This window comes from Gorilla gorilla, chromosome 18 (genome assembly GCF_029281585.2).
Source record: "Gorilla gorilla gorilla isolate KB3781 chromosome 18, NHGRI_mGorGor1-v2.1_pri, whole genome shotgun sequence".
Taxonomy (NCBI): Eukaryota; Metazoa; Chordata; class Mammalia; order Primates; family Hominidae; genus Gorilla; species Gorilla gorilla.
In genome coordinates, this window is record NC_073242.2 from 115,672,713 (window position 1) to 115,695,620 (window position 22,908).

Below are 22,908 nucleotides of genomic sequence, written 5' to 3' on the forward strand. Positions count from 1 at the left end.
CAACATGGTGAAACTCTGTCTCTACTAAAAATACACAAATTAGCTGGGTGTGGTGGCGTGTCCTTGTAGTCCCAGCTACTTGGGAGGCTGAGGCAGGAGAATTGCTTGAATCTGGGAGGCGGAGATTGTGATGAGCTGGGATTGTACCACTGCACTCCAGCCTGGGTGACAGTGAGGCTCCGTCTCAAAAATAAATAAATAAATAAAAACAAAATAAAAAATGAAAAGGCAACAAGATACTAAGACACGGCTACAAAACATGCTGTATGTGTTTAATGTTTATATTTAACAAATTAGCACAATAAATGCATAGAGAATGCAACAAAATTTCATCAGCCCCAAAGCTGGCAACTTATCCTGATTCCAAGAATGGTGGCCCTGGGGAAATCCCTGCTTCTTGGAGTCTCAGTTTCTCTATCTTTAAAATGGATGTGATGCCTCCATGTACTGCTGTGTCACACGAGTGCATGGAGGTGAACCGGTTCATAAGCCCAAGGCCTCCACAAATCCCAGGGATTTTTCGTTGTTAGCAGTTACATTCTTTCCCTCTGAGAAGGAGGATATATTTTTGCCAGTGGCCTGCCATGTCTGAAGCTCTGAGGATAGCAGAGAAGGGCTTGCTTCATTCTTAGGCAAAAAGAATAAAAAAGAATTAAAAAAAAAAGAAAAAGAAAGAAAGAAAGAAAAAAGAAAAAATAGGGCAGTCAGATGATAAATTTTGTTTTTCTGGTCCCCAGTGAGCCAGAGGCCAAACACAGCACACGTTGTCTCTGAAAAGAGGAGGATGGACCAGCCTAAGAAGGTAAATGGGTCCTGGGCGGGATGCCAAAGGCGCAGGCATAGTTTAGAGGAAGGAGGAAGAGGGCAAAAGGCCCAGTGAGGAGGGAAGTCGGGTTGCAGGGTTGGGAAAAGCCAGGGGCACATGACAGAGCTTAATCTTGATTGCTGGCACTCAAGAGGAATAAAAGATGGCGCAGTAGAAGCTGGCCAGGCAGCTGGATGATTCTGGAACTTAGAAGGCATAATGAGTGAGGTTTTGGATAGAGTCTAGCGGCGTCCCTGGTTCAAGCACTGATTGGTCCCCAACCATGTCCACATCCTTGTGAAACTGTGGGGCAGGGCAAGGCAAGCCAGCTCAGGCTCTGCCCCAGTGGGAGAGGCAGGCAAAGAGACAGAGATACAAAACAACGTGTGGTTAAGCATTTGGAGGCTGGAAATGAGTTCTCCTGGGCAGGATGAGGGCAGATTCCTGCGGTTTCTGGGCTAAGACGAACCTACAGGTAGCTGCAAATCTGAGATGTGCCCAGGTGTTCCACGCTGACAGCCTCCTTGTCTCCTGCAGAATCCAGGTGGGCATTTTTTACCTGCTCCCAATGCAAGGTCTGTCTGTGAGCATCTGTCAATTCTTTTAAAGTCCTACAACTGAAAGATGAAGAGCCGGGCTGTGCAGTGTGTGGTCTGGAGGGAGCCTGGCACCCTCTCTCCAGCTGCAGGGTGAGATGTAGGGCTTAGAGGGAAGCCAGGAGATGGCTCTGCTGGGGATGGTCAGGCTGTGGCCCCAGCAGCTCTTGGCAGGGATGTTTGGATGGCTTAGTCCTGTTGGAGCCTTTTGCCCATTTCCATTAGAAACAGGGACTTCAAGTCTACTTTGGTGCATGAAGTTCATGCCAATGCGCCCTGACATTTCTTCTCATCTCCTGGCACAAACTTGGCCCGTTTTGTATCCAGACAGGCACGTTTGAGGGCCTGTTTCCTTTGGCATGAAACTGGGGACACATGTGAGGAGAGGGGGGACCAGATTCTAGGCTGTTCCTGTCCTAGCATTGCAGGATTGAAGAGAAAGTGAATCTCACTAGCCAGCAAAGCAGAGGGTTTCAGAGGCATGCGGCCGGGGTGCCAGTCCCAACTCCACCACGCTGTGTGACCCTGGGCCTGTGACTTCCCTCCCCTATGCCCCAGTCTCCTCACCCCTAAACTTGCGGGTACAGCACCACCTACCTCGTGGGCTTTGGGTAAAGATTTGATGAGTTGGCACCTGCAAAGCCTAGGTCCTGGTGTGTGCTTCACACTGAATGGGTGTGCTGTGTGTTTAATGTCTACACATGCTGTGTGTGTTTATATCACTGTTTTTCTGCATCCCAGTGCAATGTACTTTACCAGCATTGGCTCAGTTCACCCTCCCTGCACACTGTCAAGTTGGCTCTGCTTTACAGATGGGGAAACTGAGGCTCAGAGACCTAAACGAGCAAGCCAAAAGCCACACAGCTAGTAAATGGTTGTGTGATGTCAGTCTGCTGTGTCAAGCTGTGGCAGTGGCCCTGCCCCCATGTCATCCCCCCAGAGGAGCAGCCATCATCACCGGCCTCCTCCTCTGATCTGTGTTCGCCCTGCTTCCTGGCTCCCAAGACGTGTTCCAGGGGACTTTCCTGAGTCATTGGGTCATTGAGGAGAAGAAAAACATCCAGCTGGACGCCTCCCACTCCCACTCCTGGCCCGCTTGACATGCACACACAGGCACACACACAGAAACACACAGGTGAACTCATACACACATGCTCACACACAGGCTGCACATACATATATAACTATGCACATGTACACACACACATATAATCTAACAAACGCAGAATCATGCACATTCAGATACGCGCACACTCACACCTGCATATGTATGGTGCAATACCTCCTGGAGGATTCTGGCTCAGCCAAGAAAACCCTACCTCTCTCTTTTGATCTGGTTGGCCCCGTGATCCTTCTCCCTCAGACTCTGTGTGAACTCAACACAGTGGCCCTCCCTGCCGCCCTGCAGTGTGCCCTGCAGTGCGGACAGGCGGCAGGAGAACCTCTTCATACACTGGAAAGAGGAAGAGGCAACACACGTACACGGTCACCTATAGCACACCAGAGCCCATGCCTGCGCCCAAATCCCTATTTATTTAACAACCCCCATTGTACAGAGCAGAAAACCGAGGGGTGGTGTGCTAAGAAGTCCACCCAAGGCTCACACAGCTGGCAAGGGACAGAACAGGATTGAGACCCAGGTGTGTGGGACCAAGGCACTGAGCCAGGCCCCAGATCTCCAGTGAGCAAGACAGACCTGGCTCATGCCCTTGAGAGGGAGCACCCAGGATTCCGGGGCGGGGCAGACAGGAGCAGGGGACAGAAAAATCAATAAAATCAATGGCAAACTCCTGCGCTGGGGAGCTGGGATGAGGAGAAGTGTGGAACAGCACCTGGTCTAGAGAGGAAAGGGAGGCCTCTGAGGATGATGCTGCGGCCATGGCCATACAGATGAGCCCCAGATGCATTTGAAGCAAAAGGGACAGCACGTGCCGAGCCCTAAGGAACCCATGTTTAACTCACCCGCTGACCTGCATGTCCCCAGCCGGGCAGCGTCTTACTAGCAACCTCTCGGTCTGTGTGGGACCTAATAGTCCCTCTTTAACTGTGCAAGGATGCAGTTCAACAGACATTGCCCTTTAAACTTTTCCTAATCAGCCCTCCTCCTCTCTCCAGGTATTAAAAATGCCAGGAGCCAAGAAGCCCCCTGCCCCGCTCCCAACATTCCTTCGGGACAGTTTTGCTGACACAGCATTCCTCTGGGCCAGGGTGAATGCCCAAAGTCCCAACCAATGATGATTTCCTGTTAACCCTTGGACTAAGGGTTGAGCCCTGGAATATCCCCCAGGGATTCCGGAGGCCTTCTTCTTGCGTTTGTTTACAATGCATGGCCCTCTTCCTTGCCAAGAGGAAGCCCAGTTTTATTTACATTTCAGTGTCCCAGAGGGTGGAGGGGACCACCGGGCACCTTTGTCCCCAGGCTGATTCTGGGCTGCTGCTTGCAAATGAGGAAGCTCTAAACTGCCCAGAAGTCAGACACTCGTAGAATTTTGAAGCTGGAAGGGGTGCCATTTCACAGATGGGGAATGAGAGGTCTGGAGATGCCTAGATTGGACCAGGGCCTGAGCCAGATCATCCGGGAGGACCCAGGGATCCTGGCCTTGTCCTGCCATGGACGGTCCCGTCCCCATCAGCAGACTGGCGACGTGGACCAGACGTTTGCCTCGCACGGCTACTCGCCCTGGTGGTCAAGAGTAGGGCCTGGAGCCCGACGTCCTGGGTCTGAATTCTGCTTAGCCCCTTTGGATGAAAACTTTACACTCAATGCCACTTCTTTCCCGTATGTGAAATGGGGCTGATCACCACAGTTAACCCTAAGCGCCTCGCACCACAAGTCCCTCTGCTTGTTAAATAAATACAGTGGATCTCTACACATGTACAATAAAGACACGGAAACAGTTAATCCCCTGCTGCGGCTCCTGTTGAAGGGAATGAAATCAGGACCCAGAGAGGTTGATTCACTGACCTTGGGACACACAGGACCCTTTCTACCTCTGCTGGTGACCCAGTGACCCCTGTCGATGGTGGGAAGGGGCAGAGCAGGCCTCAGACTGTCCGCAGGATGATGCATTCACTAACGGGTTCTAGGAGACGGGGACGGCTCCTCTTTTCTCTCTCCAAAATTAGAACGCGGGGCCCTGAATGGTATCCCCAACTCAGGCCTGTTCGGGACTGTAAATGGCCTTCTCGCTTGGTCCCCCCTTTTGAGAGGGTCGAACAACCCTGAACGAACCCGGCAGGGTGCCTGCATCTAGGCTGGGGCTGCCCTCACCGCAGCCCTGGGGTGGGGGGTTCCTCCGCCTCCAGGGGCGCCCGCAGCGTCCTTACCTGGCTCCTCCCGCGTCCTGATTGACCTTTACTTAAAGACCAGCTCCAGCCGCTGATGGGTTTCGGCGGGTCCCCCAGGAGACCCTTCAGACGGCTAGAGCCGGGCGCGCTGCAGAGAGCCCCTAATTGGGGCAATGAATCATCGCGCGCGGCTCCGGCTGGACACAAAATAGATAGAGGAGCCGGCCGCTATTGTGCGCAGTTTGGGACGCGGGGGGAGGCGGCGGCGGGCGGGAGGGAGGCAGGCTTGGAGGAGGAGGGCGGGGGGAGGGAGCGCGCGGGGAGGGATTCCCCCGCCCGCAGCGCGCCCGCCCTCCGCCCCTCCCCGCCCCTCCCGCCCGCCGCCGCCCCGCCCCCTCCTCCCCAATTAAATGACCCCACGCCTTGGCAGGCGCCGGAGCTCGCACATGCGGCTGCCGCTCCAGCCGCCCGGGCCCCGCCGCCGCCGCAGCCGCCGCCGCCGCTGCGTTCCGGGCGCGCTCGCCGCGGCGCCGCCTCGGCCCGCGCCGCCGCCGCCGGGGGGGGCTCGGCAGGCCCGGGGGGGCGCCGCTGCGAGGGGCCGTGCGCCCGCGCCCGCGCCGGCCGCCCGCCGCCAAACTTTGCGGCGCGCACACATGCTCCAAGTTGGGCGCGGCGGCGGCGGCGCGGGCGGGAGCTGAGGGCGGCCCGGGGCGCGCGGGGGCCCGGGCGGGCGGCGCGGCGCGGCCATGAGCGGGCGGCCGGCCCCGGTCTCCCGCAAGCAGCGGCTCATGGCAGCCGTGGGCGAGCGGGCGGCGGGCGGCGCGCCGCTCTCCTGCTTCATCTGCGGCGGCGGCATCGGGCGCGGCAAGGAGCTGAAGCTGCAGGTGAAGCAGCCGGCGGCGGGCGCGGGGACCCCGGCGCAACCCTTCTTCCCGTTCCTGCAGCAGCAGGAGCCGGCGCCCGGCGCGCGCGAGCTGTCCCCGGCCGACGGCTGCGTGTTGGTGTGCGCCGTGTGCCGCTGCTTCCTGGGCGAGCAGTGGGCCGCCTTCGAGCGCGCCCGCACGCCGGTGGACAAGCGCATGTACTGGCTCAAGCGGCCCCACCAGTGCGACGCGGGCGCAGGCGGCCGCCGTGGCGGCGCCGGGGCCCCCCGCGAGTGGAACGTCGCCTACGCGCTGGGCAGCGCCACCGGCGACGACGACGAGGACGACGGTGGCGGCCCCCGGCTGCGCGGGGCCGCGGAGGAGACGCGAGACTCCGACCTGTCGGAGCTGTCGGACACCGACCCCCTTTCCGAGCCCGACCCGCTCGCGCGGGACGCCGCCAGCCCCCACCAGGACGGGGCCCCAGGGCCAGGGCCTCGCGGGGGGCGCGGCCAGGAGTGGAGGCCGGCTCCGGGACCCGCTGCGGGACAGGGCGCGGAGGCCTCGGCGCAGGGGCGCGCGGAGGAGGAGGGGCTCCCCGCGAAGGCCCACGCGGATGGGGAGCCCAAGGCCGGGGTTAGGCGCCGGCGGAAGGGGGTTGGGAGGCACTGGGTTCCCGAGGCCCGGGCCAGCGTCCTGAGGGGCATTCAGGATCCTTGGCAAGGCCCTCTTGTCCGAGAGGCCCCTGCAGACGGCATGAAAGGGCCTCCCTCTGGCAGAGCCACTAAGACCCTGGAGAGCAGGCCGCTGGGGGAGACCCTCCGGGGCTTCTGCACCTCCGAGGACAGTGACATCAACATCACCAGTGGGGAAGAGGACCACAAGGAACAGCCTTTCCCAGGCGTCTGCAACCCCAAAGAGAAGAACAGTGGCCGTGTCCCCCGGGCTCTCCCGGACAGCCGGGCGGCACCAGCAGAAGGCCTTTGCTGCTACATCTGCGGGGCCCCGCTGTCCCCGGCCTCGCACCACCAGGTCCACGTGCAGAAGCAGGAGAAGCTGGCTCAGGCTCCGTTCTTCCCCTTCCTGTGGCTGCACAGCCCGCCCCCAGGGGCACAGCCCATCAGCGAGGGCGGCAGTACCCTGGTGTGCGCCAGCTGCTTCTCCTCCCTCACGCAGCAGTGGCAGAGCTTCGAGCTGGCCAACGTGCCGGTCCTGCAGCGACTCTATGTGGTGCCCCTGGACAGCCACGCCCCCGGCATGGCCTCCAAGGGCAGGAGGCTTCCGAGGGAAGAGGGCCTGCCCTCCGGGGCCCTGCGAGAGGCCTGCTACCTCTGTGGGGAGGACTGTACCCCGGATGCCCGGGCGGTCCCCTCCAGGATCCTCAACGGCAACGCCAGGAGCGCCATGCATTTCCCCTTCCTCAGCCTCCTGCCCTGCCCGCCCAACGCCCAGGGCCCCAACAAGCGCTGTGAAGTCCGCAGCTGCCCCAAGTGCTTCAGCGTCCTGGAGGATGTCTGGGCCCTGTACCGGGCCTGCCAGAACGAGGAACTCATCACCTCCGTGCAGGGCTTCCTGGGCAGGTACCACCAGGCCTTCTCCGCCTCCGACCCTGCCCTCTGCGAGCTGCCCGCGTCGGCCCAGGGCGGCCCCGTGTCCATCTGCTACATCTGTGGGGCTGAGCTGGGCCCCGGGAAGGAGTTCCAGCTCAACGTGAACCCCGCCAGCCGCTTGGGCGAGAAGGAGCCCTTCTTCCCCTTCCTCACCGTGTACCCGCCTGCCCCTCGTGCCAGGCCTGTGGACTCCACCGGCCTGGTGGCTACCTGTGTGCTCTGCTACCATGACCTGCTGGCCCAGTGGCTGCAGCATGAGGCCCGCAGCTCCCACCACGCTGTCAGCGCCTGGTCCCGGCAGTACCAGGTGGAGACGTTCGTGTGCTTCTTTTGTCAGCAGGAGAAGAAACGGTGTCTGGGGCTGAAGTCCGTGCGGGTGGCCCGGCTGCCCCTGTTCCTATACACCCTGAGAGCAAGCCACAGCCTGTTGGTGGATGACGGACAGCAGCTGATCATCGGTGCTTGCGTGGAGTGTGGGACCCTGGTGTGTGCGGGCCAAGGGCTCACCCGCCAAGGACCCATGAGCTGGAGCTCCCCAGTGGCAGCAGCGACCAAGGTAAGCAGCAGTTTTCATCTCATCTTAGACGCTTCCTCCAAAATCCATTCAGGGAAGGGAGAGATGTTTTCTGTTCCTCAGAAAAACTCTGAAGGAGGAGTTTTCACTGGTTCTGTGCGGGGTGTTCCGGGGGAGGTACCCTCCCTGAGTCACTGGGCTGGTGCTTGGTGGGTACGTTGGCCTGGCTGACCTTGGAGGCATGGGACAGGGGTCAGAGGAGTGGGGATCAGGAGTGGTCTTAGGGAAGAATAGGGCACTGCTGCGAACAGCAGGCACGGGCCTGAACTTGGGTGTGTTTGCAGTGGGATCTATCAAACAGAGGAAGTTCAGGGCATGTCTGTCATCCGCCTGATAACATTGGTAATTAGTCCAGCCGTGCGGGTCACAGAGAGGTCTCCGTGCTCACCCGGTTTGAAACACATCAGAGGTGGAAGTTCCTCTCCGTTCTAGCTCCCGTGTGGCTTGGCTTTTCCAGAGTTTTCCACCTAAGTTCACACTGTTCTTTTGAGACCGTGCTTGCTTTATGGCGGAGGGAAACAGGGTTCCAGACATGGGGGTGTGGAATTTGAGGGACAGTGGCCTAAACAGACTTTTACCCCAGCGGGAAGAGAGTCTTTCTTCTCTGCAAGTCAGCTGTGCAGGAGGCAGACGGGAGGCCTGGCACTCTCCCTGTTTATAAGGCGCCTGCCTTCCTGCTGCCCGCCCGCGAGGAGCCAGACGGGGCTCAGTTAATTTGGGATCCGGCTTTGCAAGGGACCAAGGAGGAACTGCCCCCGGTGGGTCTGGGGAGGTAGATGTAGGCGTCTGTGAGTGGCAGTCACCAACCCGGCCACCGGGGCATGGATCCTCATTTCTGCCAAAGACAGTCAGTGCGACTTGTTTTAATCAAACGCCTGTAGTGGCAGCTGCTGGCCATGTGTGGGCAGAGGGACGTGTGGATGGGAAAGGTGGTGCTGTCCTGTTCAGAAAGGGTCATTCCACCCTTTGAAAGCTTCCTGATCCTGCCTCCCACCTGCACGTGTGGGGCACGGAGGTGGACTATCTGGGGGACATGTTCACTTATAGTGGCTGCACCCGGGAAGTGCGCTCTGCCATGATTTGCCCACCTCTCCCCCGATACGTGGCCCCCGTCTTCATGCTCTACTCAGATTTCCTTTTCTACTGATGACAGCTTTGGACTTTCAAGCTGTCTTTGTGGCTTTGGTGGGATGGTCTCTCGTTTTAATTGGATGAGCACATCGTCTCCTGTCACAGATGCTGAAGCTCTCCTCTTCGGCATATAGCAGTGCAGCCTATGGGAATCAGAAGAGCTGCAGTTCCCAAAAGGGCTGAAACTGGGAGAAGAGAACAAGTTTTGGAGCAATACTGACCCCAGTTCATTTGTTCCTTACCATGGCGCTGCGAGGCCTTCTCATCTCATTTTATAGATGAGTCAACCAAGACTCAGATAAGTCAGACAACACTCAGTCAGTAGGTATCTGAGGCAGATTTCGAAATTCTGCCCTTTCTCTTGCTAAGTACCTGTGAGTTAGTTTCTTATCCTGGTGGAATGTCAGTTTCCTTGGTTGAGAAGTGGAAACATACCACCTGCTTTGTAGGGACATGGTGAGAGTTCAATGGATTGGGGGAAATGTAAGTTCCCCCAGAGGGTCAGGTGCTTGACATATAGTGGGACCCTCATGTCCTCCACCCTGGCGCATAGGAGCAAATTCTTCTTGGATGTGGGTTGGTTCTGTGTGCGAGATGCTGGCTTGCAGGCTGGGTGCCAGTTTTATACCTGGCAGTGGTGTTTCAAGGGGCAGTCAGAACTCTGCAAATCCTCAAACACAGGGTTTTGTGCAAAGTAGCCAAATTCTGATGTATTTTCTCATGTGGATTTGCTCACGTGTCAGGAGTTGATGGGATGCTGCCCGTCGGCCTTGACTGATAAGAACGCCAGGAAACCAGAAGCTGCCGTTTCCCAGGCAGCTGGGAAGGGGGAGTGGAGAGTAGTCTGGTGTGGATGGGAACGCAGGCTGGTGTCTGCCCAGAAGGGGTCAGCATGGGTTTGGTGAGGTTTCATGTGGTATGGATGTGTGCTCTGTTCCCTAGAACAAGTTGGTGCATTCACTCCTTACCATGGCTCTTGAGGCCTTCTTATATTGTTTTATAGATGAGTCAACCAAGACTCAGAGAAGTCAGACGACACACAGCCAGTGGGTATCTGAGGCGGGTTTTGAACCTGCTTCTGCTCCCTACGCCCTCTTCCACCAGCTGCCTGGAGGAGTTGGAGCTTGAATCAAGCCTCAGAAAAGAGGTAGGATTTGTTGGAATGAGGCAGGCAAACAGGCCCAGAAGCAGGGGTGACCTGTTCAGCCTCCGTGGGCGGGAGGTGCCTGTTGGGGATGAGAGGAAATAAGGTTGGAGTGAACTCCAGGCCTTGAAATCAGGAATAGGAGGTTGGATTTGAAGTTGAAGGCTCAGGGGAGCAATAACAATTTCTTGAAAGAAAGTGGAACGGACTGAGAAGAGATCTGCTCAGGGCCCAGAGGTGGCAGCAATCCAGGTGGGTGGTGAGGCCGCTGGGGCAGGTCTGCCCACAGAGAGGACAGCTCTGATGGGTCTCAGGCTCCCCTGGACGGAGGGAAAGGAGAAGCCTCAGCTCTCAGCTCCCAGGGAAGCACGACTGACAGCCGGGAGAATGCCGGAAATGCAGCCTTCTGCCCTTCCGTCCTCCCTCCCCCTCCTTCCCATTCATTCAACAAATATTTATGGAGCGCCAACTCTGAGCCAGGCGCGGTTCCAGATGCTGGGGATCTGGTGGCAAGCACAGAGCCTCCAGTGTCATGGGGGAGGGGGACACACATGAGGAGTGGAGGGAAGGAGCCACTTCCAGCAGAGCAAAGTGCCGAGAAGTAGCCGAGCAGATTAAACTTAGGACCCCGTGCCAGGGTGGGCATGGGCAGCGAAGGTGGCACTTGCAGGAGCTGGGAATGAGAGCTGGGGCTCCGGGCAGGGGAGAAGCCTGTGAGCCCCCTGGGGAGGGAGAGAGGGTGGAGGGGCTGTCCCCAAGCCCATTTCCTCATGCCAGCCCCCAAGATCTTGATCCTCACGTGCATCTTCCCATCTGTCTTTTGGGAGGTGGTTTGAGAATTTAGGTGGGATGAGGAGGGCACTGGAAGTTAGCTGCGGGGAAGCCACTCAGCTGGGGACGTGGCATGTCCCAGAACCATGATCTGTGCTGCTTCCTGTGACTCCTCAGTTGTTCCCTGTGATGTGTTCATGCGTTAGCGAATCAGCTTTAAAACACAAGAGGAAACATGAGAAAAATAAAGAGAAGAAAAGAAAAAAGAAAGAAGAGGAGGAGGGTGTCCCCTGCACCTTCTGCTTTGGATAGGATTTGCACTTTTCCCTCCAGCTGGGCCCCGGGTCCCCAGAGAGCACCATGCTCTGCAGGCACCTGACTCGCGCCTCCTTCGCCAGGGCTGTGTCTGGGGTGGCCTGGGGAGGGCTGAAGCCTGCTCTTCTGGGCTGGGCACCTCTGCCCCAAGGACAGACCCTTCCCTGCAAGCTTCCCAAGGAAGCTCTGTGAAACCCTGGAAGGACCCCGGGCTTGCCTTAAGACAAGCCTGGCTTCAATCTTCATGCTGCTGGGAGTCGGCTGTGTGATGCTGGGTAAGACTCTTGCCCTGTCTGGGCCTTGGAACCGAGTGAGCCGGCCTGGGTGAGAGCGCCTGGCTCGCAGTGGGGGTGCGGATGCGTTGACGCCCCCTTCCCCCCGCCCCCGTGAAGTGCTGCTGGCACGACGCTGGGTTTCTGAGGTTGCAGCCTCTGCCTGCTGCCTTTCTGCTGGGATGGGGAACGGCTGTCCCTCCCTTCAGAGCTAGAAACAAGGCTGGCCAGGATGCTGGGGGCGGCATTTGGGGACGTGATAATGCAGGTGATAACCGTTATGGAGTGCTTCCCACCCTCCAGGAGGCGTGCACACTTCACCTGTATTCACACATACTGAAGCCTCGCCGCAGCCCGGTTTCAGGAGGTGCCACTGTTCCCTTTTCGTAGATAAGGAAATAAGTCCAGAGAGGTTAAGCAACTTGTCCGAGGTCACTCAGCTAGTAACCCCAGGACCAGCGTCGGGCCTGAGTCCAGCTCTTGAGTCTGTGCTCCAGCCTCTACTTGGTCTTGCCTTTTTGTTTGCTTCTTTTCTTTTGTTTTGAGACAGGGTCTCACTCTGTTGCCCAGGCTGGCGTGCAATGGTACAATGTCCGCTCACTGCAGCCTCCCCCTCCTGAGCTCAAGCAAACCTCCCACCCCAGTCTTCTGAGTAGCTGGGACCATAGGTGTGCGCCACCATGCCAAGCTAATTTTTTGATGTTTTCTAGAGACTCTGTTGCCCTGGCTGATCTCCTAAGCTCAAGTGATCCTCCCACCTTGGCCTCCCCAAATCCTGCCTTTCTGTCTCCTCTGGGTCTGCGGTTGTGGAGGTGGCCATGGCCTGGAGGTGGGGCAGTGGCTCTTAATTTCCTGTGTGTGCCCACCCCTCCTTGCCACAGCCTCTAGAACATCTCAGGGGTAGGAGTTAGCTTGCATGGGGCAGAGGCCGTGAGATGCCCCACTTGGCTGCCTTGGCTGCACCCCTGAGTTTCTTTGCTTACTGAGCAGTGGTGCCCCATGCCTTGGCTTCCCCAGTGTGGCCCATCTGTTGAGGTCTTAGCCGGCACCTTCCTTCTGTTGCTGGGAGAGCTCCCGTCGAAGATGGGTCTGCCGCATGATGGATTGGCTCTCCCTGCAAGCCAGTTGGCGGGCGGGCCGCTCTTCCCGCTTCCAGGACTCTGTCCGGAGAGCATTCTGGTTAATGGCCCATGCAGCTGTTTACCTAACCATACCCCAGCCTCTCACTGTGGGGATGCCCCGGCCAGGCCCCCCGAGTGTGGCCTCCGAGCCCAGAACAGGTGTTGCTGCCGCAACCACCTTTCTTCTCTGCAGGGACATCTGAGGTCTGCAGAGAGCGTCTGTCGTCACCCACCCATCAGGCCACGTGCACATCTGTTTCCCATGCTTCCTGACTATCTGCGCCCACGCAGTTCCCTGCTCCTCAGGGGGCCTGGCTGCCCCTCCTCCCCAGGCCCAGGCTCTGGAACACCTGGTCAGGACTGATTGGAAGTGGGGACCTTCTGGAAGGTGCCACAGGAGGCAGCCTGGCTGGGGCTGGTACTGGCACCCTCTCCTTGGCAGCAGCTGGAAAGTGGCCAGGCCCTTCTCAAACTCAGAGGAGTGAGCTTTCCAGCTGTGCCCCTCCTAAACCCGGAGGCAGTCGGAGAAAACCAGGGGAAGGAGGAAGTGAAGGCGAAAGGTCTTCAAAACTCGGCCTCCCCTGGAAGCAGGAGGGGGAAGGGGTGAGGCTGGAGGAGCCAGGGTCTGCAAAGCTTCCTGGTTCCTCCTCTGCTTAGATCTCTCAGGATCTCACCCTTGTGAGGTTAACGCTGCTGGGAGTGTCTTTGGAGGACGTATAGCTTCTGGGCACATTGTATTGGCTGGGGAAGACCCCGCATCCGGAATTCAGGGCCCTCTTCCGCCTCAGGTCTCCGTTCTAGTGGGGACACTGAAGAGAGATGCCATGTCTGTCCTCGGAGAAGAGCGTTGCAGGACTTGCCTCCTGACTTCACATAGCCCCAGGTGGGACACTCTTGGGGTCAGTTGTGGAAGGAGCCCCTCCTCACTGGGCGACCTTCATCCAGTTTCCCCATCCGTCCAAGTGACAGGACTAGTCTGCAAAGGTCACAGGCGATTTGCGTTGTGTACGTGGTGTCTCATTCCGCCATCTCGTGCTGTGTTAAGAAGGGTTCTGAGGCCATGTCTGGACTCTCTGGGAAAATGTCTTGTGATTTATTGGCAGTCTCTGCTGTGAGGCTAGGAACAGGAGCATGACTTCATCTTGGGGCCTGGTTTTAAATTTAGTATATGATGCCGGGACCCCAAAACGCCATGGGGTTCTGTCCCTTAGAGGATAACGTGTTAGGGTCAGGAAGAATCTCACAGACCATCACTTTCAGACAACGCTATACCCTGGCAGTGCTGGGCCAGGGACGAACTGCAGTCCTGCCTCCCGTCCCTGTGCGAGCCTCTACCCTCATCCATATCTACCTTGGAGAAGCACACCCATGTTCTACCCACTAACTGAACAACGTGTGTCTGCCCTGGGCCAGGCACTCCGGGAGCATCTGGCGCTCTGGGCACCTGCTATGACATCAGGCATCCCCTGACCTCAGGGTGCTGGTGGGCGATGAGAGGTTGAGGAACCAGTGAAGAGGTCCAGCCGTGGTTGTGCAGTGCATTGAGTTCTGTGCTGAGGTCAGGGTAGGGTCTGCTGAGAGCCTATGGCAGGGTGAGAAACAGGCGTGCACAGGGAAGACTTCCTGGAGGAGGTGACATCTAAGCTGAGTCCTGAAGACTGAAAAGGATTCAGCCAAGTCCGTGTAGGGGCCATGTGCTCCTGGCAGAGGAGCAGGTGTTAAGGCCTGGATGTTGGGGGGTAATGTGCTGGAGAACGGTCATTCTGCATGGAGCCAGAAGAGGGGACGGGCACGAGGGGTGGGCAGGACCAGCATTCCCGGCGGTGTTTGGAATCCCTGGATGCACACTCGAATCAATGTCAATCAATCTGAATTTAAAAATACCAATGACAGGGCCCTGCCCCCCGGCCTGTTAAATCAGGATCTCTGAGGGGTGGTCCCGGGCCATGGTATTATAAAGCTTCTAGCAGATTCAAGTGCAAGGGTGAGAACTGCTGACGGACGGCATCGTGGGCACAGCTGAGGAGTCGGGGATTTATCCTGGAAGGCCACGGGAAAAGGATGCTATTCCAGGTTTCAGCGTGTGTTTACTGAGTGCCCACTGTGCCCCAGGCACTGTTCTAGACACCAGGACCCAGCAGTGAGCAACCAGGCAGGGTCTTGGGGGCAGTGATGGTGGCCAGCAGAGTGGCCGGAGAGAGGGGTGGCGGGGGCCTGCCGCCCGCACAGTGACGAGTGTCCTGGTAGGGGCTCGAGGTGGGACTGAGGGACGGTGAGGAGGGAGGTGCGGGGGGTGGGCAGGGAGGGACGAGGGGTACGCTGTCCATTGTAGCAGCGGGCGGGGACCCGTCAGGTGGGAATAGGGACTGTGGGGCTGCCCTGGAGACAGCATGGTGGTTTTTGTTGTTGTTTTAATTGTGATATAATTCACACACCGTGAAAGTCACCCTTTGAAAGTGTACAGTTCAGTGGGTTTCAGTGCAGTCACACAGTTGTGCACCACCATGACTGTCCAGTTCCAGAACATTCCCATCACCCCTAAAGGAGACCCTGTGCCCGTCAGGAGTCAATCCCCGTCGCCTCCTCAACCCACCCCTGGCACCCACTTGTCTGCCCTCTGTCTTTATGGATCTGCCCGTTCTGGTCGTCTCTTGTGAGTGGAATCATCTAATACGTGCCTTTTTGTGACTGGCTTCTTTCACGCAGTGCCGTGTTTTCAGGGTTCATCCATGGTGTTGCGTGGATCAGAGCTTCATCCCATTTCGTGGCTAAGAACGCCGTTGTATGGATGGACCACTTTCTGTGTCCCCATCATCAGACCGTGGACATCGGCTTGTTTCTGCTTTTCGGCTCCTCTGAATCATGCCGCTGTGAACACGCATGGGCAAGTGTTCACAGATGTCTTCATTTCTCTTGAGTATGCGCCTGGGAGTAAGGTTGCTGCGTCCTAGGGTCACTGGAGGTTTAACCCTTTGAGGACTGTTTTCCCGTTGGGGGTTTTCAGCAGGCAAATGACGTGATAGGGCTTAGGTTTGGAAAAGTCATATTGGTGACTCCTTGAAGCCCTGTCTCATCACTTCTGCCTGCAGTCCATCCTTTTAGTCCTGTTCTGCAGGCAGTGGATTTGTGTTTGAAGATGGCGATCGTTTTTGTTCTCCCTGGGATGAGGGGAGCTGTACTAAGAATTGAGAAGGGTGTTGCATTGGCTCTGGGGGCTTTTGGCTTGCTCCAGCCACAACCCTGGGCATCAGAAGCCCTGGGTTATGGCCCCAACACTCACGGCAGCCTTGGGCAAGATGTTCTACCCTGGCTGGGTCTCAGTTTTCCCCTCTGGAAAATGGGGGCAGATGGTAGATGGTAGACTATTAGCTGAGCCCTCAGTTCCTGCACAGTTGACAGTCGCTAACCATCTCCTCTTTCTACATGTGTTGGTGGGGGGCTGTGGGGCAGGGAAGACCTGGGCGGTTGGGGTCTGGCCTGGCTGTGTGAGCCCGTGGCTCTCAGGTTCCCTGCCTGGGGTCTGGTTGCCCTGACTGCTGTGTTTTAAGCTCTGCTGCCCGGCCTGTCTGGCGTGGAACCCTTGATTAAATCGGTTGCTGGATTGGGCTTCCCGCGAGAGGTGCAGAACCTCACTGGAGTGGCACAAAGGCCGGGGTTGGTATTCAGCCCTGCCAAGCCAGGGCCCGGGGCAGGTGCCTCTGGCTGCAGCTCTTTCCACTTGGCGAGAGTGGGCTGGGGAGAGGAGGCAGCCCAGGGCCCAAAGGTGGCCCCTCAAAGGTCGCCCACCGAGGCCACGCTATCCTGCCCATCATTAGTGTCATTTGTTGGCACGGAAAGGGTATTTAGGTTCCGGCCCTCCACTCCCAAGCCCTCGGGCTCTGATGAGAGCTGCAAGGGGATGCCAGTGCCAGTGGCAGCAGCAGAGGGCATTGATAGCATGCGCCTGGTGCCAGCCAGTGTCCTAAGAGTTTTGCCTGCATTGCCCCATGTGACTGTCTCACTGTCTTACGAGTGGGCTTATTTGTTTTTATAGACAAGGCAATGGAGGCACAGAGAGGTTAAGTCACTTGCCCAAAGTCACACAGTGGGGAAGTGCCGGAGCCGGGATCCGCACCCAGGCTGCCTGGCTCCAGCGTCTGCACTCTGCCCTGCTCATCACACCCCTCCTGAATGGGAAGGCAGGCTGGGAGGGAGATGAAGGTAGATGGGGTCAGGAAGCCTCCCCGGAGAAGGGGTATCCGACGAGTTCTTAGGATTTAACTAAGTGGCGAATGTAGAAAAGCTTCCTCTTCTGGAATTTATGTACCGGTGATGTCACCTTAAAAGGTCCTGATTTTCTTCTTTAAATGTGTGCCAGGGTGCTGCCTGCCAATGTATTATATTGTGGGAACCATTTCAACGTTTTAAGTCATTTTCAGATTGTGTCGTATTTTACATATAGAAAGAACATGTGTTTCATGATGTTGAACTTGGAAAGCTTAGAGCCGGTGAACGCTGGGCCATGTGTCTGGTGTCAGCCCCAGCTTCCACAGCTGCCCACAGGGTCCGCTCGCCCCGGGATCCCTGTGGGTCTCATCTGGGCTCCACACTGACACTGGCTAACTTGGTGACCTTGGGCAGGGTGCCAGTTCCTCCCCTCCCTAAAGCCTTCCCATTTTCTCTTTGGACCACAGAGGGGGCGTGAATGGCCCCATGGGCGGATGGTATCATTCCCGCTTTTCAGATAAGGAGGCCAAGGCTCAGAAACTTAAGAGAGTTCGGGGTGGAGGTGCCAGCCGTCATTGGCAGGGCTGGGAGGTGAGGGAGAGTGGCCAGTCCAATGCCACTGCCTCAGCCTTTCCCCTGCCCTGGAGTTCAGGGGTGCTTCTGGGAGGCGATGCAGCCCTTGTGGGGGCCCTGCCCCTGATTGAGCACAGCAGGAGGCCGCCGTGGTCTCTCGCATCAGCTTTCAGAAAGGCTCTCAGTTCCGAAGGGAGAGGGTCAGAGGGCTGACCGCTGCTGCGGCGTTTTATTCACCTTTCCAGACCCATCAACCTAGTCTCCCGCTTCGGGTGGGAAGGTTTGCAGGCTAGGAGGCTTGTGTGGGGGAGTGACAGTGATAAGGGCGGCAGCTGAAAAGTGGCGTGGGGCCTCCACACTTCCAGATGCGACAGGACTGGCCATGGGGCTGGGAGATGTCCTGGGGTCCAGACCCAGCAGCAAAGGGGGGCCAGGAGGCACCTGGATGGCAGCTCAGGGTAGGTTGAGGCCTGGATGTCCCGAGAGCATGGCGGGGCCTTGCCACAGCTGCAGTGCCAGCTCTGTGAATCTGCAGTCCCTTTGAGCTGGCACGTCCTCCAGGCGTGCCCTTGCCCTTTCAGACGGACTGTCTCACAGCTGTACACTGTTCTTTCTCTTGTGCAATTGTACCCAGGAGCCTCTGGACAAGAGAGCCCCGGAACGTCCAGAATGTGGCTTCGTGCTCTGCTTCCAGGCTGCGTGGCATCCCCAGCAAGGCTGTTCACACCAAGTATGGGGGACGCACGGTGGACAGTGAGGGCTCCTGGGAAGCCCTCCCCCACCCTCCCCGCCCCCCGCTGCCAGGAGTCCGGGTAGTCTGGGCTCTTGTGGGAGGAGGAGGTGCCATCCTGGGAATAATACCCACCATCAGCCTCGTACAGAAGGCCAGAATGTACCTGGTGGACCCCAGGGCGTGCAGAATGGCCTCTGGGTTCAGCCCTGTTGTCCGAGAAACCGGGCAGGCTCCAGAGGATGGGAGGAGGGTCGGGCCTGGCCTTCAGGTGGCCTCACGTGTGAGCCCCATGGTGAAAGGCAGCACCCAGAGAAGGTGTCACTCCCCTGGTGGCCTGGTCCCTGCAGGGGGGATCGCTGCTTCTCCCATGCCTCAACCTCTTTCTCTTCCGGAAACAGCATTTTCTTCCTGATTTGTGTTTGGGGTCAGTGCAGGGTCTGGTTTTCTGAGCGCCCAGGGGTGTGACTGCTGGATGCCTCCTCCAAGAGCACTTCCCATTAACGGGAGAAACCTGGAGCATGCTGGCTGCTCACCTGTCCCTTGGCAGGTGACAAGGTGAACCAGGCCTGTCTTTAGGGCTTAAGACCTGGTGCAGTGCAGGTCTTCAGGGAGGCAGGCCAAGCCAACAGGCGTGCTGGGAGCCGCCTGTGTGGGAGGGACAGTGGATTGTTGAGGGCTGCACAAGATGGGAGTGAAGCCCCTCCTCCCCCAGCATCCACAGCGTGGGTTAGTTTTGCCCCCACCACTCCTCTGACCCACACACCCCAGCACACCCGCCTCCCTCTCGCACACACGCACCTTGCACCTCCTTCTCCTGCACCACGCTCGCACACTTGTATGCATACACGTTCACATGCAAACCCACCCACACGTTTGTATGCACACTCACTGTTACACATGCGGTCACATGCATTCATACATGCATCACTCACATGCACACTCATACACTGTCTCACACCTGTGCCCACACACTCACATGCGTGCTCTTCCATGCACACCTGTACCCTCACCCCCTCACTGCCACATTCTCACTCATACACCTGCACAGTCATTTGCATGTACTCACACCCGCATGCCCTCACACACATGTGTATGCACACACTCACTCCCACACACCCTCTGTCATTCATGCACACTCATGCACACACCCTCTGTCATTCATGCACACTCATGCACACACACTCACATTCTTGCCTGGAGGTGAATCTGGCAGGGCCCGTTTGCCAGCCTAGCTCTCACCTGTGCCACTGTTTCCTCTTGGCCATAGGGGTGTCCGTCTTAAGACACAACTTGGCACAGACTCTAGAGTCCAGCTAGGCTGCACCAGGAAGAAGGTGGGCACAGTGGCTGGGGAGGAAAGGTGCAGGGTGGGGTCGGAGAGGCTGGTGTTCCACAGCCAGGGCACCCAGACTCCTCCCTGCTCTGCCCTCACCCCTGTGGTCCTCTGGGTTCTCATCTGTGACCCCAGAGGGTCCCTTCTGATTTGGTGATCTGGCCGTCCTCCATGCCCTGGGGCCATTTGGACTCAGATAGATGTTTGCACTTGTCCTTCTCCGTTGTGTGACACTTGGTAAGTCGCCTGGCCTGTCTTAGGCTTGGCTGTAAAGCTGGGAAAGGAATGATGGCTCACCTACGTGGATGCCCCCCTTTACCTCAGAGATGATTATCCCCATTTTACAGATGTACAGGCTGAGGCTCAGAGAGGTGGAGACACGTGCCAAGGTCAGAGCTGGGGAGCAGCAGAGCTGACATGGGATCCCTGTGTGTCTGACCCAAAGTCTGGATCTCAGATACCACCCTTTGCCTCCTTTCTAGAACTTTCTTCACAGAGATGTCATGAGGGTGAGACAAAGCTGTTGACATGTTCTGCACAGACCAAGCTCCCAGTAAAAACTCGGTAATTGTTCATATTTGTTTCTTTGGCCTTACTTATCATTCCCCAGTGAGTCTTCAGTCTCCCCTTGAATCCTTCCAGGGATGGAGAACTCACTCCCTCAGAAGCCAGGCGTCACCTGTGATGTGTCAGGAAGGAATGCCAGGCTTCTGAGGATCCTCTGCAGCTCTGAGAATTCTGCCTGGGGAGTTCTGGGGAACAGGAAGAGTCTTGGGAAGGGCTTCTGGACCCCATTTGTGACTCAGGCCTGTCTTTTTGTTGTTTCTGGTTCTGGTTTATTACCTTGTCTCGGAACCAATGCCTGTGGCTCCCCAGTGACTCTGCTGGTGGCATCTTCTGATGTCTCTACTCCCCCTTCCCCTGCATGCCTGGCAAATTCTTGATCTTGTATTCCCTAGGGGAAAAGAGGGGAACCTGCAAAGTCATGTTTTCCCTCAGGATGTGGAGAGAGAAATTTCTAACCTCAATGATGCCTGCTAAATTATACTTAAGAAGGGGGCCAGGCACTGGCATATTTGCTAAGCATTCCCCATATGCTTCCCTCTTTCCCCCATGAGAGCTCCTTTACTTTTCTCTAAAATACTGCATGGGAGGGATTATTATCCCTACTTTAATAGAGGCAGTTAAAGCTATGCATGTTCCTCTAAGCACTGCTTTAGCTGCACCCCACACTTTGTGATAAGTAATTTCTCATTCTCATCTCATTTGAAATATTTTTCAATTTCCCTTGTGTTTTTTTTCTTTGACCTATGGATTATTTAGAAGTATGTTGCTTAATTTCCAAACATTGGACTATCTTAATATCTTATGGTTATTGATTTCTAATTTAATTCTGTGAACAGAGAAGGTACTCTGTATGGCTTTAATCCTTTTATATTTAAGTGTACTCTCTTGAAGAAGGGACCACAAGCTCTTGAAAAGGATATGGAAACAGCAGTATTTGGTTCTCTACATATTAATTAACTTGAAGAGATTGGTGCTTGGTAGCAGTGTTCAAATTGTCTAGGTCATTAACTTTTTTTTTTTTTTTTTTGTCTATCAGTTGCTAAGAAAAGAGTGCTGAGATCTACTACAGTTTGGATTTGTCTTTTTGTCCCTTTAGTTTTGTCCAGTCTTTCATTGTGGATTTGGCACATTTGTGGTTGTTTTGTCTTTCGGATGAATCGGCGCTGTTTCCACTATGATGCAGCTCCTCCATCTCTGGCCGCATCTTTGTCTTGGCACCTCTTTTATCTGAATTATTCACATCTGGACACTGAGGTCTCTGAGGTTCGGAGAGGGAGAGTGACTTGCCCAACGCCACACAGATGTCAGCTCCAGGGGCAGAGTGCTCCCTTCTCAGCCCAGCTGCACACAGGTTTTCTCTACTCCAACAGTCGCTTTGGGGCCATGGGTCTGAGAGATGCTCCTTCCCAGTGACTTTCTGGTGTCATGATTGCCAGGTGGCCAGAGCTGTGTCCCCGCCTGCCCTTGGCAGAGGACCTCCCAGCAGCCCCAGAAGTCACCTCCATGCAGAGCACAGCATCTGGCCTGCAGCCTGCAGGGAGCTGGGCTGAGCACGCTTGGAATACCCACTGGAAACTTCTCACTAAGCTCTAGCTCTGGAGCTCCTGGCGCCATCTCCCTGTTTGGTGAGATGGTTCTGAGCATATTGGCAAGATCTTTCCAGGACTCACATGTCATAAGAATTTCTCTGGATAGCAGGAGAAGCGTCCCCCGTCTCTGGCTCCCCTGGTCTGTGTGGGCTTTTGGGAGCCCCAGCCAAATCCACTTCCTGGTGCTTCGCCCTCGCCAGGCTGTGGCCTGAAGCGCCTCAGGGGCTCCGTGCTGGCAGCAGGCCTCCTGCCCATGGTCTGAACCCTCCCTGGGGCATTCTGGGAAACTCTGTAGGGCCCTGTGGGGGCTGGGAGGGCCGTTGTTTAGGAGATGTTTATGGGGGAAATTGACACAGTGAGGGGCGTCTCTGCCGTGGGCTGTGGGTGCGGAGGCCTGAGCAGGGTGACAGGTGGGTTCGGTCAACAGTTTCACGGGCCCTACTGTGTGCCAGATGAGAGTAGAGGGAAGCCAGCGTGAGAGACCACGATGGGCCGGGCGGCGACATCTGACCATAGTCACCACTGATACTGTTCTCTGTCCCCCTAGGCTTGAGAAGATGCTGCCTTGGGAGACTGACCCTCCACCCATTGTGAGATTTTGCCCTGATTTCACATTTCAGATACATTAACATGTAAAACAGGTTGGGTACAGTGGCTCACGACTGTAATCCCAGCAGTTTGAGAGGCAAGGCAGGAGAATTGCTTGAGCCCGGGAGCTCGAGACCAGCCTGAACAACATAATGAGACCCCATATGTACAAATAACTAAAAAATTGTCCAGGTGTGGTGGCTCACACCTGTAATCCCAGCACTTTAGGAGGCCGAGGCGGGTGGATCATGAGGTCAGAAGATCGAGACCCTCCTGGCCAACATGGTGAAACCCCATCTCTACTAAAAATACAAAAATTAACTGGGTGTGGTGGCACTTGCCTGTAGTCCCAGCTACTAGAGAGGCTGAGGCAGGAGAATTGCTTGAACCTTGGAGGAGGAGGTTGCAGTGAGCCGAGATCGTGCCACTGCACTCCAGCCTGGGCGACCGAGTGAGACTCTGTCTCAAGAAAAAAAAAAAAAAAAATTTAGCCGTGTGTGGTGGCGCGTGTCTGTGGTCCCAGCTAGTCAGGAGGCTGAGAGTGGCCTGAGCTCAGAAGTTTGAGGCTGCAGTGAGCTATGATCATGCCACTGCACTCCAGCCTGGGTGACAGAGTAAGACCCTATATCAAAACAACAAAAGACAAAAAAATCTAAACAGTCTGAGTCTTCAAATCAGTGAAATACAGTAAGGATGATGATGATGGTGATGGTGATAAAGAAACAGCAGCGATGGTTGCCATGTATCGATTACAAGACATTATCTCACTGACCCTGTAAACAGGACCCTCTGACGGGTGTACCAGCGAAGTTGACTTCCTCCTTCCCAC

At 56.6% G+C, this 22,908-nt stretch overlaps 1 protein-coding gene and 1 long non-coding RNA gene across 4 annotated transcripts in view; one reads left to right on the top strand and one right to left on the bottom strand.

Annotated features, from left to right (window-relative positions):
• Window positions 1-251: 251 nt before the first annotated feature.
• Window positions 252-4,936, bottom strand: LOC134757525 (uncharacterized). Its single transcript, XR_010131609.1, has 2 exons — window positions 2,721-4,936; window positions 252-627 (listed from the first exon to the last, which is right to left on the bottom strand). It is a non-coding gene; the product is annotated as an uncharacterized lncRNA (long non-coding RNA).
• Window positions 4,937-5,416: 480 nt separating this feature from the next.
• The window catches only part of GSE1 (Gse1 coiled-coil protein), a 503,637-nt gene continuing 486,145 nt past the window's right edge, over window positions 5,417-22,908 (top strand). For 2 of the 3 annotated variants that reach the window (XM_055366696.2, XM_055366698.2), the window contains exon 1: window positions 5,418-7,718. In XM_055366696.2, the coding sequence (XP_055222671.2) occupies window positions 5,436-7,718 (2,283 nt within the window). In that variant the 5' untranslated portion in view covers window positions 5,418-5,435. Of the gene's footprint in view, window positions 7,719-22,908 lie in introns of all 3 variants that reach the window. The other variant, XM_055366697.2, reaches the window with a different exon arrangement.